Source organism: Scaptodrosophila lebanonensis, unplaced genomic scaffold (assembly GCF_003285725.1).
Source record: "Scaptodrosophila lebanonensis strain 11010-0011.00,11010-0021.00 unplaced genomic scaffold, SlebRS2 tig00000092-arrow-pilon, whole genome shotgun sequence".
Taxonomy (NCBI): domain Eukaryota; kingdom Metazoa; phylum Arthropoda; class Insecta; order Diptera; family Drosophilidae; genus Scaptodrosophila; species Scaptodrosophila lebanonensis.
This window is the reverse complement of record NW_022060566.1, coordinates 3,751,435-3,767,734: the sequence shown is the minus strand read 5'-3', so window position 1 is coordinate 3,767,734 and position 16,300 is coordinate 3,751,435. Positions and strand designations below refer to the sequence as shown.

The following is a 16,300-nucleotide window of genomic DNA, read 5'->3' as shown; positions in this document are numbered from 1 at the left end:
TATGGGAAATTAATGTTCGTATTCGTCATTCGCATCTGACTTTATATATAAGAATGGTCGAGTTCATTTTTCAAACGAACCGAAATAGCCACAGGTAAGTAAAGCAAATATTTATAGCCGAGTCGGAATTTTAAAACAAACAATGGCAGGCACTGAAAAAAACAAGTAAAAAAACTAAGGTCGGGTGTCCCGACTTTGAAATACTCTGTACATATGTTTACAATAATTATAGAAAATAAAAAAAATAAAGAAAATTAAAAAAAAAATTACGGACACATAATAACTAACTGGGGGTATTTGCAAAATTTTAGTTCGAAATTCAGAATTACGGAAGTTACAATTTACGGGGGAGAGGGGGAAGGGAGGGAAATTCCAAAATATACATTTTCTGCGTATTCACATAAGGCATCTTGATGTTCCTAGGTCTTATAGTCTCCGAGATATAGGCGATTATACGAATGGAAAATCGGGAAAAACCCCATAGGGGGGAAGTGGTTGGCAAAATCAAAAAAATAAAACAAACTCGTATAGCGTACATACTTAAGGCATCTTTGTGCAAAATTTGGTGTCTCTATGTCTTATAGTCTCTGAGATCTAGGTGTTCATGCGGACGGACAGACAGACAGACAGGGCTAGATCGACTCGTCTCGTCATGCTGATCAAGAATATATATACTTTGTGGGATCTGCCACGCCCCCTTCTGCCTGTTAGATTTTTCAGCTCCCGCAAACCTAACATACTTCTGTACATTTTATGTACAGAGTATAAAAATACAATTCTGGATTTTATGCAAGACATATGTACATGTACTATAGGAGGCCAAGTAGACTTAAATATACTTGTACCTAAATTGGAAAATAATATAAATAAGTATCGAACACCAAATAGATATACCAAATAATTTTAATTGTCCTTTGGAAACCATGCTAAAAATTTCGATAAATTTTAATAATGCATATCAACAATTTCGGCATATTGCGGAAATAAATGAATTTAAATCAGCATAGTCCAGGAATCTAAGGAGATTTATAAAACATTAATGAGCAGAGTTTTAGGAAACTTTAAAATTATTTAAAATTAAATTTTTATTTCATAATAGAATAAAATAGGTTATATACATAGCTACATATTCCTAACAATATGCATTAACAATATTATTATCGAAATCGAACTATGTGAGATACAAAAGATACGTCTATGAAATTAATACTATACTTTTTTTCCATCAAACGTCGAACAACGAAATCAACTGATATGCATATGAAATTATTAGTTAGTATTACTTGTAATACAGTATAGAGCATCTGCACTTGCAAAAAAGAGGTGTGAATTCAGCCATAACAACAAAAACAACAACGAAAAACAAAATCAACATTAAAAGACTGCAGTATGCAGAATTATTTTTCATTACTGCCGGGCGTTGGTGCGTTGGTGTTGCAGTCTTCTAAATCGCCAGAGCTGATGATGTCAGTGGTCGGTTAGGCTTGGGAGTATTGCAGCCATAAAATAAAGTTAATCACGCGAATCGAACTTGACATCACAGACTATATACACAACAATTGTTAAAAATAATCCGAAGCACAGATATGTATGTAGGGTTCCTAATTTATGCAAAATTCTCTCAAGGGTAATCTTAATTTAATTGGAGTTTTTTCAATCTTATTTCATTTCTTAGAGATTTAATTGATAGTATCATATATAGTATGTACTTATAATTTGAACAGTTGAACATCAATTATCCGAACTTCTATTAACCGCGAATAGTTGTTAACCGATGATGTTGCGGTATTGACTTGCTACCTCTTTTAGTCGTAACTTGTAATGAAAAAGTTGACCGATTTATTGATCGTTCAAAAACTAGTTATTGCAAAATATTACATATTGATGCGTTAGATCTTCGAATAGCAAGACAGTTTGTGGACAGCCACTGCTTAAAAGAAACGTTGGAAATTATTTAAGACAATCTCAAGTTGATGAGGATGTTCCACATAGCCCTGTCGAGATACAATCAGATATAATAGTAATATCAGATATAATAATGTGTACGAGTGATGGATAAAGTTATAAGGTGGATAGAGTGTGATAAATTTTAATAGCTCCGTTCATAGCTGGTTAACTGTTTTTTGCTTTGTATTTTGAAAGATACATACATAAGTATGATTCATTGACCCGCATATACTAGTTTGTAACATAATTTGTAATATCCATACCATATACGTCAACTAGACTTTGACTTCAGAGCACCAGAGTGCGAAACAACTCTTTGACTGCGTGGGAGTTCCCGTGGGTTACCAGTAAGTGGAAGATGTTGTTTCAAGATTCGACTTCAAACGCAATTGAACTTGTCGCTGAGCTCGTTCACTGCTAATTAGGTCGCCCCCTTGAATGGAAGTGGCAGTGGAAGGGCAATGGTTTAATCATTTCGAGGGTCCGAGCTCGACACTCTCTCAAGAAATTAATGAGGGCTTATAAATCTAGGCGTTAGCTCAGCTCAGCAGCTGTATAAATGTCTGTCGTTTAGAGTGAGGCCCTTGGCATGCCCATCAATTAGTGGAGGGAACATTTTTAAAGTGCTCCACATTCGTAAAATTGTTCGCTCAGCGGCTATTTTCAGACCATTCCCGTTGCTGACTTCTGACACACAATCCGTACACTGATCGAACAAATTTTTGGGGTAGGAAACTAATATATCGAGAGTTTTCCTTTGTAATTTTGATATTTTGAAAACAAAGTTATTAACAAAGTTCATAGAATTGAACAAAACTTATCAGACTATGGTTTGAATATATTTGTAGTGAACAAATGGAATACCAGAACAGCTTCAGGAAATTGTAGTTATTTTTACCTTAAAGAACTATAATTTTAAAACTAACTAGACACTAAAAATGAAGAATAAAGAGTATAAATAAAAATTAAACAGTTCCTTTTCGGAATTTTCTTAAATTTTTGGGAATTGCTCTGGCTAAGCCGGTTTTACAAATTTACGATTTTTTACAAATGAGTTTAACTTACAATGCTAATTAAATTACTTTGAGAAAACCTGTTCTTCAAATAGTTATAGAAATAATATGCAACATGCATTAATTCTCGTTTGTCTAGACAATTCCATAATGTTTTAAAACATTCACAGACAAATTAATATCTTAAAAAAAAGTTCTCTATTATTATTTGTTAAATAATTTTACTAAAACTATCAATGGGGTATAATATTTGAAAGATATTGTCTTATATTCTGGTGCCATGAAATAGACTTTATCTATCAGTGTATAAGCTGTAGAATGAAAGCATTTGTTTACATTGCGGACCGAACGACTGGCTAAAACCACCCACCACCACCCAGCGGTTCAACCTCAACTCTTCCACTAATAGCATCCACAACCATCAAGAACTCGGCCCGCTTCGAACCGACAAAAGATATTTGTTTGGATTTTCTGTGCTATAATAGATTGTCTGTGGCCATTCAATGGAATATTTGTTGTTGTATTTTCTTCACCTAATTCTTGCCTGACTTAAGTCTTTCACCTTCCCCTCATTTTTAAGAACTTTTGTCTAAACAACTACACGCTTATGATTGGGCTGTCAATCTACAAAGTACCTTACACTTGATAGAACTTGGGGAGAAATACGTGCATGTGCTAAGAAACATGTTTCTAAATTGGACCTCTTATGCTGTTTCAACATTCCTAATTATATAGGTCTATTGCGATCAAATTTCTGTCGATTTCAATCAAGATTTTTTGCTTTCGTTTTTTTTATTGAAGTATTTGAACCTTTTATAAACAAGTTTATCCAAAATTTTGCAAACTGTACACAACTTAGAACCGATCAAGCACTCGAAAGGTTAAAGTGTACCCTTTAAAAAGTCTAAGCACTAACAATATGTAAGTGGTAGAATAAAGTATAGATTTCGATATAGACCTAATTGTATATTTGTCTATGTGTGTTAATTAAAAAAACAATAGATAGAACCATTCTTTTATCACGCCGCTATTGTTTTGTTTAAAATATCATCTGTGGAAGAACTTGGCATTTAAAAATTATTTCTAGTGCCTCACGATATTCTGCAATTTTATCAAAATGGGTGTACTATTTCATATACTATGTACATACATAGCTGTCATAGACGATCGATGAAAAAAATCAGTTCTAAAACCAAGAGCTTTGATTTCAAAATTAATACTTCAATAAGGGGAAATAAGATCTATGCTGTAGCTTTATTTTACGAAGAAAAGATTAATTTGAATTTGCGAAGAAAGAAATTTAATTCGGCAGAAATGCTCGAACAGTTCCTCCAACTGGACACTGGAAACAGCCCCCTATCAGTTACATTATGCCGAAGAGTTCGATATACTATATCATAAATAAAATCAAATATTTATAGACTTACGACTGTAGAGCTGCAATATTTGTGGAGGAGGCGCCAACGCCGCATGCCATGGAATGCATTTGTAAATTTTTGTCTAGATGGAAATACTTTGCCTCGTTATTGTCACAGTTGTTGCTATTATTATTATTATTATTATTGTTGTTGTTGGTGTTGCAAATCCGTATATTTGCAGCAGCTGCGCGTTTTATAATATTAAGCCACAGCACAGGCACGTACCATCACCATTCATCCAAAATGTAAAAAATACACAGAAAAAAAAGAGCAACAAAGGGAAGTGCACAATAAGCTCTCGAATGCTGGCTGCAACGATGCAGAATAATACTGACTTCCGATTATGTTAAGTGATAATGATAATGATAAAGACGAAGATGATGAGATGCGCGAACAAATTCTTAAATGTATCGCGCACGCGTTTTGGATAGCCTGAGAGAAATTCGACAACGCACACGACGTTCGGTGTCTGACTGAAATTTTATTTCCGTTGAGGATTCTCACAGACCAGACCACAAGGCAGCGAGCCTACGGCGCGGCAGAGACGGCAGAACCAGAAACAACAACAACGGGAAAAACATAAGCAGAGTCGAACGCCTTCGTCACAACAGCAGCAGCAACAACAACAATAACACAAGGAGTTTTGTTGGCGATGGCAACACCCAACCAACCAGCCAACGAACCAACAAACCACCCACTCACTCGCTCACTCACGTGCCGGTGCTGGCGCAGTTGCTGTGCCTGCTTTCTTGTTGTTGTTCTTATTTCTGTGGGGCTGGAAAAGACAAAAAAGGAAATTAAATGCCGCAGCATGATGTGCGTGTGTACATATACATATGTATGTACAAAGTTACATACATATGTGTGCGTGTGTGTATGAGCAATGAAATTCACAATTATACAACAACCCGTCAATGATGTGCACAAATACATACAGACGAGTATGTGTATTTACTAGTTATTTACTAAAGCGTCATGGTCTGGGTGTCAGTGTTGCCAGCGCACAATTTTTGTTTAAATTCCCCAACAATCTAATTTCAAAAGACCAAGTTTGTGGGGCAACTAAAATTTCCCACAGAACTTTTGCAGTTATCTTAACTTTAAGATCCAATTTTTAAAAGATATATATTTATTGGATCTTACAGCAACTGAAGTCCAGCATTTCATTAGTTTGGTGATTTCTTTTTGCTGAACACAAAAACTAACAGCAGGCCGTTCTAATTTACTTTAAATATTTCCTGTTATATTGCTAATATGGTATATACTTAATTTATAATATAATATATTTATAAAAGTAATATCCATAGAAATGCGGAAGAACCTTCGGTACTATTGCCCCATTCCCACAACACATTAAAAATCATAGAGCAAGCATACTATTTATAATGCTTTAGGAATCAAGGAAATAAGGCAGGTTGAATGATTTGTAGTTTATACTGTTTGTGTGGAATATGAATTGTTTTTAAAACTGTAAGCTCACAATTCCTAATTTGTCATTTATTATATTGTTTTCGCTTTTTTTTACTATTTTTTACGATAGTCTTGACAATCTTGAGTTTTGATTCAAGCCAACTTTTTTCACTTTTTTCACATAATTTTTCATATAGTTAGTAAAGACAATTTGATTGCGAAGCAATTAATTTTCCACTAACTTCAACATAGATTTAGAGATTCATAGATTCACAATCTGATGTTTCAATGACGTTAGTTTTTATATTGATCACAATTTACGACCATTTATAGATCGAATTTTCTTCAATTGAACTATTTTCGCGCACAAAACATTCCCAAATTATATTTCAAGCGAATAAATGTCTTTTAAGGGCAAATACTATATGGCTTATAAGTCGGGCATTGGCAGGCAATTAATTGAAGCTTACTTTTATGATTGCTTTACAATTCTGATAATAGATCTAACTATAACTTAAATCAGAAATCAGTCAAATTCAGTCAACAGTGCTTATCCTAAGAAAAATCGCCATAGATCCCAACGCCTGACTTTCTTAGAGACCGCTAATTACGAGTTCGAGCTGTGCTTAGTATTGTGTGATTTGTCAAAATAATTCAGATCAGAAGTATATTCTCTATAATTGTCATTCAATGAGTTATGGCTGTTTCTGAAATCTTCTTTTTCTTTGCAAATACGAAATACTTATAATTCATATCAACTAACAAGTCGATTTAACTAGTCTCCACTGTATAATAATAATTAGCATCTTTCCTTCTAGTAAGTACAATTACGATTTCGAGTATAAACCATCGACCTTTTGGCCTTGTAGTGAATCAGCTAGATATATGTATACTTTATGTGTATAGATAGATATATGGTATGTTTGTGGATCAACAAAAGGCCAAAGTTATTGTTGTTTTCTTTCCTTTCCGAATGTTTGGATGGGATGGATGGTCGTTCTTCGAAAAGCTGCCACATGTTGTTGTTCCGCTCGGTTCGGCTCTTTGAATGAATCATCATATAGCCAAGAACAAATACATAAAACAGAGCAAAAGTAAATGTAAAAGGCGGGACTAGAACAGAATAAGTAAACCGAAAGAGTTTTTTGATTTCATTTTCTTTTTTTTTTTTTGGATTTTAGCTTTGTTGCTGCCTCATTGTTGATGTTCCTGCGGTCCCTGCGGTCTCTCCGCTCGCTTTCCCGCCACTTGTTTGTTTACATTTCGAATTTCTAGTGAGCGCTCTTCCTCGTGCCTCTGTTATTGTTATTGTTGTTATTGTTGTTGGTGGTGGTGGTGGTGTTATTCTTGTTTGTGATGTTGTTCCACAGAACTTTATTGCGATCGCGCATACGTCGCGTATGACAGACCCGTACCGGTACCAGTACCCGTAATCGTAAAGAGGAAATTGCTTTGCCGCAACATAGGCGGCTGCTCCCGCTGCCATTGCGGTGGCGGTGGTGCGGTGGTGGCGGTGGTGGCGGTGGCGTCGGTAGCATCTGGGGCTATACTTATTAGCCTAGGCGCTATGTGAAATTTTCCAGCTGCCAGTTTTTTGTTCTATTTGGTTGGTGGAGCGGCAAGGAGAGTGCGGCATCCATAAAACCATGCCTCTGCATATGTGACAGGCACTTACAGGCACTTGTGCCGCCGCCGCCATCACCACCACCACCACCGCCGCCGCCGATGCTGCTGCAATACCGTTGCCACAGTGGCCTGAGATCACCGAAAAAACATAGCGCCTTAAAACGATTTTGCAAATGGAGAGCAATTCTGATTCAGCAGTTGTTCTCTAAACATTAAAGTTGCGTATAATTATTGAATTAACTGAAAAGAAAAGAAGGGTCAAAAGAAAGGACTGAACTTTAAAAATTCTCTAGATCGTATAAGGATGAAGTTGCAGTACTAGCTATGACGAGTTAGTTTGAAAAATAATAAAAACAATGTGTTAGCTTTGAAGGCACATTCATTCCACATAAGTGCCACTGAAGTGGGGTATATCTCTAGTAATGCCTGGCAACTAGTGCTCCAGTCCCACACAAAATGGCATTTGTTGCAACAATAAATGTGTATTAAGGAAAAAAATGCATCAACTAGAAAGTATAGCCAAAAAATGTGAAACATTTCTTAACAGATAGACATGTTATCGATTTCTTTTTTTTTACACTAAAGTAAAATATTGTGTTCCGAGAATTTATTCACTAGCCAAGGACACGTAGCAGACCCCTCTGTTTGTCCGTCTGTATGAACAGCGAGAACTTTTGCACCCATAACGCTAACCACACCAAACCTGGTATGTAGACTTGTCTAATTAATACGCGGAACAAGTTTATAAAAAACCATATATAGCTTTAATATTTTATATTGCTGTCATTGGAATGTAGTGTAGTAATTACGCTTAGGAGAATAGCTTCTGTGCTTTTAGGGGTATTTCAGAGTCTATTATAAAATAAAGAAATATGCGCACTATATGCGATACGAACAGTCGGTGCAAAGATCCCTCTCAAGAGAAAAATGATTTGGTTTATTTAGATACCTTTAACAAATTGGGGATTCTTGATTTGTTTTTTGTAGTACTATGAAGTTTCATCAAAATCGGTGCAGCTGCTACAAAAACGATTTGTGCCACAATATTTTTAGTTAAAAGACTGTGGGGAGAGAGGTAAGGCCACGCGGTACACCAAAATCGGACTGGGTCGGGTTCATAATTTTTTGAGCAAAGCGTAGAACGAATCATACCACTGTAAAGAGCCTTGTTGCCATCGACAATCAGTTGGATATGTTCGCACATTTGTCAAGCAATTCGAATGGTGAAGTGCTTGAGTGTCTGTCTGTCTGTCCGTCTGCGTCTGCTGGTGTGCCTGTCCCTTAACAATGACATCTGACACTTGCCCCGACGCAGAAGCCCTTCTCCAATACTTTGCTGCTAGTGTGCGTTCTGTCGTAAAAATGTATCTCACGGATGCCGATACAAAAACCAACAGCAAAAAAGGCAACAAACAAAAATGGGGAAGAAGAAGAAATACGCACTTACTGAGGCGGTCGCACTTTGGCTGTCAAGTCAAGTCAAGTCAAGTCAAGTCAAGTAGCTGCTATTTTTTGGTTTTGGCATCAGCGAGTGACATCAGTGCGACGTTTTTAGCCCACTGGCTGGCGGGCTGGCTGGCGTTTGCTCATTTTGGGGTGTGGATTTGAAATTGCTGGCCAATTGGACACAACGCAACACAATTTCTATTTCGATTTTTATTTTGAACTGACACACATGGCCGAAAACCGCAGCAAAGCCACAATGGAAACTATTTGGGCGCCATTAGCAGCTACTTTGAAATTTAAGGCGCATCCAAACACACACACACACATCGTTGATTAGCGCCATGCGATGGCGTGCAAATTACATTCACGAATTTCGGTCAGTGTAGTTATCTATCTATGTATGTGTGTGTGTGTGTGTGTGTGAGTGTGTGTGTGTGGTTGTGGCTTCTTATTGAACGCGTGCCGGGCGCACCGTTTCCGTTGCACCTGCCAAAGCGGCTCGTTCGTTGACTCTTCCATGCCCTTCACGCCTTAACCTCCGCCTTTACTTAGACTTGTTTATTTGTTTTCAGCGCTCGTCTTTACTTCTGTCAGGCAATTAAGCTGCCCAACCTACATATTTGGAGTTGGATTTGGATTTGGTAGCGAAATATGTCAGCACTAAGTACATTCCACATATTGATTTAAGATAGGTATGCGGTGTTTCTTTTTTTTTTTTGCCACAAGCCCTGGGACTAATAATATGTAGTAAGAAAAATAAGTACATCTGGCTCTCGCTTACGTTCCCAGAAAACCTCGTATTAAGCGAAATCATGTTAAACAAGACATAATATGGGGGGACGATCCTAGATTTCGACAAATGCACAACAACAAACATTTTCTTTTTTAAATTTCCCTTGGTTATACGGTCCAAATATTTTCAATATTAACAAAATGTTTATGTTGATTAATTTTATTAAAAAGGAAAATATTTGTAAGCGTAAAAAGGCAGCTTAATATAAAATATAAGAACAATTTTGTGGCATTAGCATATAATCGAATTATAAGCTGTTTTCGTGCTAAATATTTTTATACCCTGTACCCGTAGGGTAAAAAGGGTATATTAGGTTTGTGCAAAGTATGTAACATACAGAAGGAAGCATCTCCGTCCCCATAAAGTATATATATTCTTGATCAGCATGACGAGAGAAATCGATCTAAACATGTCCGTCCGTCTGTCCGTCCGTCTGTCCGTCTGTCCGTCCGTCTGGATGAACGCGAGGATCTCAGAAACTATAAAAGCTAAAATAACCAAAGTTGGCATCCAGATTCTCCTGGGTCCGAGTAAGGACGAGTTTATTTTATTTTTTTTAATTTCCCCCCCTTCCCCCGCTACAGAATTTCGTCAATAGCGTCCACATTTCAAATGCTACCTAAACCAAACTTTGCACACATAATTTATAAATAAATATCTACTGTTGTTTATTTATTAATTAATTTTATTCAATTCTGTCGATTCTAAGAAAAGTTATTAGCGAAACAAATTCTCGCCAGTACAACCCCCACAAACTGCAGCAACAAGTTCGATCTTCTTCTTCCTCTTTTTGCTGCTGCTTTGGGCGCATATAACTCAGTGACGGAAGTTTACCTGGGTACAGGGTATTACACTGTCGGGCTTGCTCGACTGTAGCGTTCTCTCTTGTTACCACAAGCAAACAAATATTTAGCACGTCCTTTTGCTTGCAAAAGGAACAGTTTTGCGATTGTTTATTGGCTTTTAACAGATTTTTCTGGCACACCTTATGCGGTAAAAGTATTTTTTTTTTGCAACTCTCTTATCAATTGAAATGGTCTTTCCAAGCTGCTAGCATATGCGAATCCTTCTTGCAATTTTTCTATCGTTTTCAGCGTGTTAAAAGAGAAAAGGTAGCAAATTTTGAATCGTACTAGACCAAGTTCCAGTAAAAAGAGGTCGTGTTAAGCTTTGGCCAGGCAAGCAGGTATATAGTTCTTACATACAAATTTGGCTAATTCCAGCAGCAAGTCATGATTAAAATATGACTTTATTTTAAACCAATACCAATTTTACTGCACTTTTCATAATCTAAATACTCGAAGTGATATTGAAAACCCAATGATAACACAGAATCATTTAAAAACTTCGCCATTAAAGGCCCATATTTTAAACCATTTTTATTCATTTTTGTTTAAAATTATCGACTTGCAGATTTGACCATAATACGACAGTTTCAACATTTTTTGTATATATGAGACCAAACTTTCAGAGTTTTTAAAGCTACACATATGTTTTTTCTTTTTATATCATGCTTTATGCCATGATAGTACCGATTCATAAGCTCAGGAATAAACTTACATTGTGGAATTTATGTTATGTTCTGTTCTTTCATGAGATTTATATTTGTCGCCTCAAGATAGCTAAGCTTCATAAAAATCTGAGACTTCCAAAATAAATCTGTATATATGTATATTGTATTTTGCCATCTTTGTGCATTTAAATATTTCTTTATTTCCCTATTATTATAATTATTTGTAGTGCGACAAGAAAGATTCTTATAAATTAATGCACTAATCACAAAAATTAAATTTCCTTATATAATAAAATGAAAAGTGATTTGATTAGCCTACTTAACTTTTATTAACTTTATTAATTATTATTTATTATTATTAACTTTTATTAGATACATTTTAATAAACATTGACATCTAATTTGAGATGAAAATAAATGAAATCTGAAAACTATTTGTACTATATTAAGGAGTTATAGTGAAAGGCGATTAAAAAATAGATATGCTTATAAAGAAATAAATTTCCAAAACAGTTTCGTTTGAAATCACTTTTAGCATAGAACTTTTCCCTTCCGTTCACCCCGCAAAATACTTTCCAAATTTCTTTTTTTTCCGCAATTCTTTAATATTTATTGAAAGCACTTTTAAGCCATCAAATCTGTTGAATGTTTAGCCCAATTAATCGTAGAGATCATCTTTATAGGGTGGTTAGGTATATGTTCGATGCCATAAAGATAACTCACACAAATATTCAATTATTTACTTATCTTAAATGCTTCCTAAATTTAATTAAATCTGTGAATGATCTTGAATAGGGAATGTAAAGGGGAACAATTTCTAGGACGTCCATTGGTGTTGTTAATCCAAATACGGATAAATCGGTGGTTCTTGCTGACGATGGTGCAACGCTTGCCAGAGGCTTGGCCGGAGTGGTTGGGAGCGTGTTAGCTGGGAATAAGCCGGTGGTGGGCGACGACGACGTAGCCGTTGAGGCTTCCCCGGCGGCAACCAACCCAGTTCCGCCTGCTTGCGTTGGCGACGATGCTGTCTTAGGGTGCGGGAGGCACAATACGGACGCACAGTTATATAATAGACAATCTCTATTACCGAAAAGATGCTGAAGCCCATGAAGAGGCCAAGGAGGCCACCAGTGTTGGCTGTGAATGCAAACAGTTCAATGATTATAAAAGAAATTGCAATCCTAACAAGGAATTAAAAGCGAATTAATATAATAATTCCAGTTTTATTTGGAATTACACTTTATAGAGAATCCCTAGAAAAGTGACAGATGATGTATTTTTTAACACAAATCCTTTTGTAAAACGGAATTGAAAGCCGTACTAAAAAAATTGAGTAATATCTTTCTTTTGGTTTAAAATCACCTTGGGCTCAAAATGAATTCGAACTTCTAGAAGTGACTTTTGAAAACCAAATTTCAATCAAATAAAAACAATACAAATATTTTAATTGTGTTTCGATTCAATAGAGTATATTTTTGAAAAATTTGTGGAAATTGTCATTTCCTTAAAATCTCAGTACAATTTTATTCAGGCCAGTTATCATTTCTGATTTCATTCAATTGATTTATTTAGTTTCGAAAGCTTTACCATAACCTGAGTGGAATCAAATGAAGTTTCGAAATTTTCTCATTTAATTTAATTTATTATTAAAGTTATTTCTTCCATTACGTAGGAAAGCAAAAGCTATCTTTCTGATTCATCAAAAATGTGCCTAACTCAAAGATTATACAAGTATAGGTATAGTTCGCAGTTAAAAACAGATTGCGATTTCATTCGAAAACTGGACCAAGTTGTAAATTAATTGAAAATCGAAAAAAGGCCCTATTAGAAGCATCGATTTCATAACGATAGAGCGCTTTGAATGTTCACTAAATAATATGGTTTGTGGATTTTAACTTAAGTCAACAAAACTTACACAAAAACTCAGTGAACCCAAACATTTCTGATTTGGTGGTGCTGCGAAATATATTGGATACATAGAAAAAGTTTAATATAGACAACTCGTTGAGATCGACGGATCCGTTAAGTATATAAGCGATAAGCTCATCACCATTCTGATAACTCCTTCCGGGCACTATCAGCGAACTAGAGATGGTAGCCCGATAGGTTAACTCGAAGCAACCAGGCCAGCAGCTGTCGCACGAGAGATTCCCCTGCGAGGATTCAATTTGCGTCTGTACAGTCACAGTGCAGACATTATCATTTGGTCCACAAACACGAGCCATTGGATCGATGCGGGGCAAATAGTAAAGCACACAATTGCACTCACGCAACAGCAATTTGGCTTCGCACTCCAGTTCACAATTCTTTCGAGAGTAGGTGCGATAGTAGGCGAGATCCCCCTCATCGGAGAAGAGACAGCGACGGACATTCTTTTTGATCGATCGTATGCTGGACAATGCATCCTCATATACCGGTTCGATGGGTATGCGTGCCTCACGACCCGCCGTCACCAGAAACCCATAATTACTGACCTTGGGCAACTCGGCCGGACTGTGGACGAGCACCTTGAAGCCGACGCTCATGGACTTGGTACAGTAATACTCGCCTATGGAAGCATTTAGCACCACACTGAGACCCATGCGACTGCCTGTACCGCCCGAACCACGAGGATAATAAAAATCCGGCAGCTTCTTCGTATAGCCACGCTCTGGCGTCCAATTAATGGCCTTATAGTGTGTGTCCCGAGGCGGGGAGAGACGCACATCATCACTGCAATATAGCTTAAAATAAATATGGGTTTGAACCCGTCTTTTTTGATTGTTGGACCACCTATAGTTCCGAAACAAATAGATAGGATCGAGCGCATTAAAAGTGCAGCATAGTCCGTCGTCCGTTAGAACCGAGTTGAAAATGACGGAGCAATTTTCCTGCTTAGCCCCGAAGCTACAATAGAGCAGCATATCATTGCACGGCTGAGCCACCTCCACCAGTATGGCCTTAAAGTACTTCCAGGTTCCAATGTAGGAAATGGTCAGATCCCCGCCCTGATCGCAAAGGCTCATCAGCAGCGAGTAGTTGGTGCTGGAACTAGATCCACAATGTTTTAAAGCAGAAATCTTTTACAGAAAAGAATGAAGAAACTAAACAGAATGTTATCAGATATATAATTAGATATACTATAAGTACTAGGAAATAATATGTAATGTGTGTATACATATGTTTGTAAAGTATAACCATTTTTAATTGAAATTACTGACATTTTTTCCGATTTTGCAATAAATGTTCGGTCTAGTTTCTATGCTGGAGATTCATTTCTGTTTCGAAATAACAATTTTGTTTAGAAAATTAAATTAATTAAATAATTCTTAGAATTTATATCAATCTGGTTCGCAGATCAAATCATGGTAATGGATATGGGCTGCTCAGAGCTCACAATTTACCCACGAGCATGAGCAACCCATTTCAAAATTTGCTCACGGGCACAAAAATGAGCAGAATGCGAGTTTTGAATTTTTAATAACATAAGTAGGTATGTGTATTATAAATAGTTGTATGAATTATATTTTTTCAGCGCTCGACCTTTGCTAAATATCCTTTACACCTAATTCGGTTTTTACACGGTAGATTGGTTCCAGAAAAAGTCGTTTAAAAAAGGCATTGATCATATGTTATTTAGAATCGTGCTAAATGGAATAAAGTCGTGCAACCATATACTATAAAATTTTCAATTTTCAAACCGTGTTAAATCAAAGCCTTGTAAAGAAAGACGATGTAAAAACAGAATTAGGAGTAATTATCTTTAACTTCTATTTTATTGTAGTGAAAATAAAATATTGTTAATAATGAAAAACAGTGAATTACCGGAAAAAATATGGTGCTTCTTGCCAGACAATCAGACAAAAAACTTTGCTATATAAAACTACTTTCCCAACTTACCGTGAGATGCGCTTGACACGACTGCGCAATGCCTGATTGAGATTGCATATCGTAATGGCTGGAAAGGGTATGGAGCTGGTCAGCTTCTGTTTAGCGCCCGTTGAGATGATAATGGGCGAAGCAGACCATTTAACATAAATATTCGATATGAAGAAACCAGAAAGAATCACCACCAACACAAACGATATGCCGAAAAACACACTACGATGGAAACCAAATACGGAATAGAAATGATCCAGAACTCACAACCGAATTATATGTATAGTATACACACCGCTCGGGAATAGTTATACGATCCTCGGCAATATACTTGAGGCCGTGCAATGTAGTATTCTGCAAATAGTACTTAATGCTCCTCTTGGCCGATTCGCGATTACACAGTGTCTGCTCATCATCGTCGCTGGAATTGTGGGCCAACTGGCCAACTGCCGTTTTTGGTAATCCGCCAACTTTGCTGTCCACGAAGATATTCATGCTGCCACTGCCACAAGTGACGCGGCACGCAAAGCCATTTATATGGGGCACGACTCACTCTAAATTGCAATTTCAATCGACATCGCAATCGCAATCGCACTTTCGATTTAAATCATAGCTCATCAGGCTTAATCATATTGACGCTTCGCAAATACATAAGCGGCCAACGCGTGACCCTTGCAGACGGCGCGACAAGTGCCAAATAGTGTAATTGTTCAAGTGGAGGGGGAAATGCCTGACAAATGGCATATAAGCCCCTTTTCTGGGGCACTTTCCAATCTCACTTAATGCAGAAGTTGCAAAGTAATTTGTCAGAAGCATTTATGATTAAGTCGATTTAAAAAAAAATATGAAAAAATCGACGCACATGTAAATACAAAGTGACTTGTAAAAGTTTGGGGGATATGGGGATAATGGATCCCTCCACAACAAAGAGCAAATCAAACATTTCAACCCTTTTCTGAGGTACTTTTCAATGACAATGTATGGAGAAGTTGCAAATAAACAGCGTCAAAGTATTTAGACAGAAATTCCTATTTATGTAGCTTAATGATGAACTGTACTGAGTATAATAAGGAACGAATCCAAAAGGGTACATAGGTTTCATAAATTTTGTAATAACGAATTTGTTTTCGAAAACGTAGGGGTTATTTAAACTAGATGCCTGTAGTCAGCAACAAAAAGTGACACTCTATACTTCCCCAAAAACATCAAGAACTAATAAGCTTTACAAGCTAGAGACACCAAGCTCGGCTGCGTGACAAGTTGTCTTATCCATACGC

The 16,300-nt window shown here is 36.7% G+C and overlaps 2 protein-coding genes across 2 annotated transcripts in view; both read right to left on the bottom strand.

Moving 5' to 3' along the window:
• Positions 1 to 4,478, bottom strand: part of LOC115627163 (scoloptoxin SSD14) — a 31,830-nt gene extending 27,352 nt beyond the window's left edge. The window contains exon 1 of the mRNA XM_030522747.1: positions 4,388 to 4,478. Coding sequence (XP_030378607.1) covers positions 4,388 to 4,446 — 59 coding nt within the window. The 5' untranslated portion in view covers positions 4,447 to 4,478. The remainder of the gene's footprint in view (positions 1 to 4,387) is intronic.
• Positions 4,479 to 12,003: 7,525 nt separating this feature from the next.
• LOC115627390 (pickpocket protein 28) lies at positions 12,004 to 15,518 on the bottom strand. Its single transcript, XM_030523044.1, has 5 exons — positions 15,319 to 15,518; positions 15,045 to 15,245; positions 13,938 to 14,195; positions 13,081 to 13,877; positions 12,004 to 12,302 (listed from the first exon to the last, which is right to left on the bottom strand). Exons 1-5 carry the CDS (start codon positions 15,516 to 15,518, stop codon positions 12,004 to 12,006), a joined length of 1,755 nt encoding a protein of 584 aa, XP_030378904.1.
• Positions 15,519 to 16,300: the final 782 nt, after the last annotated feature.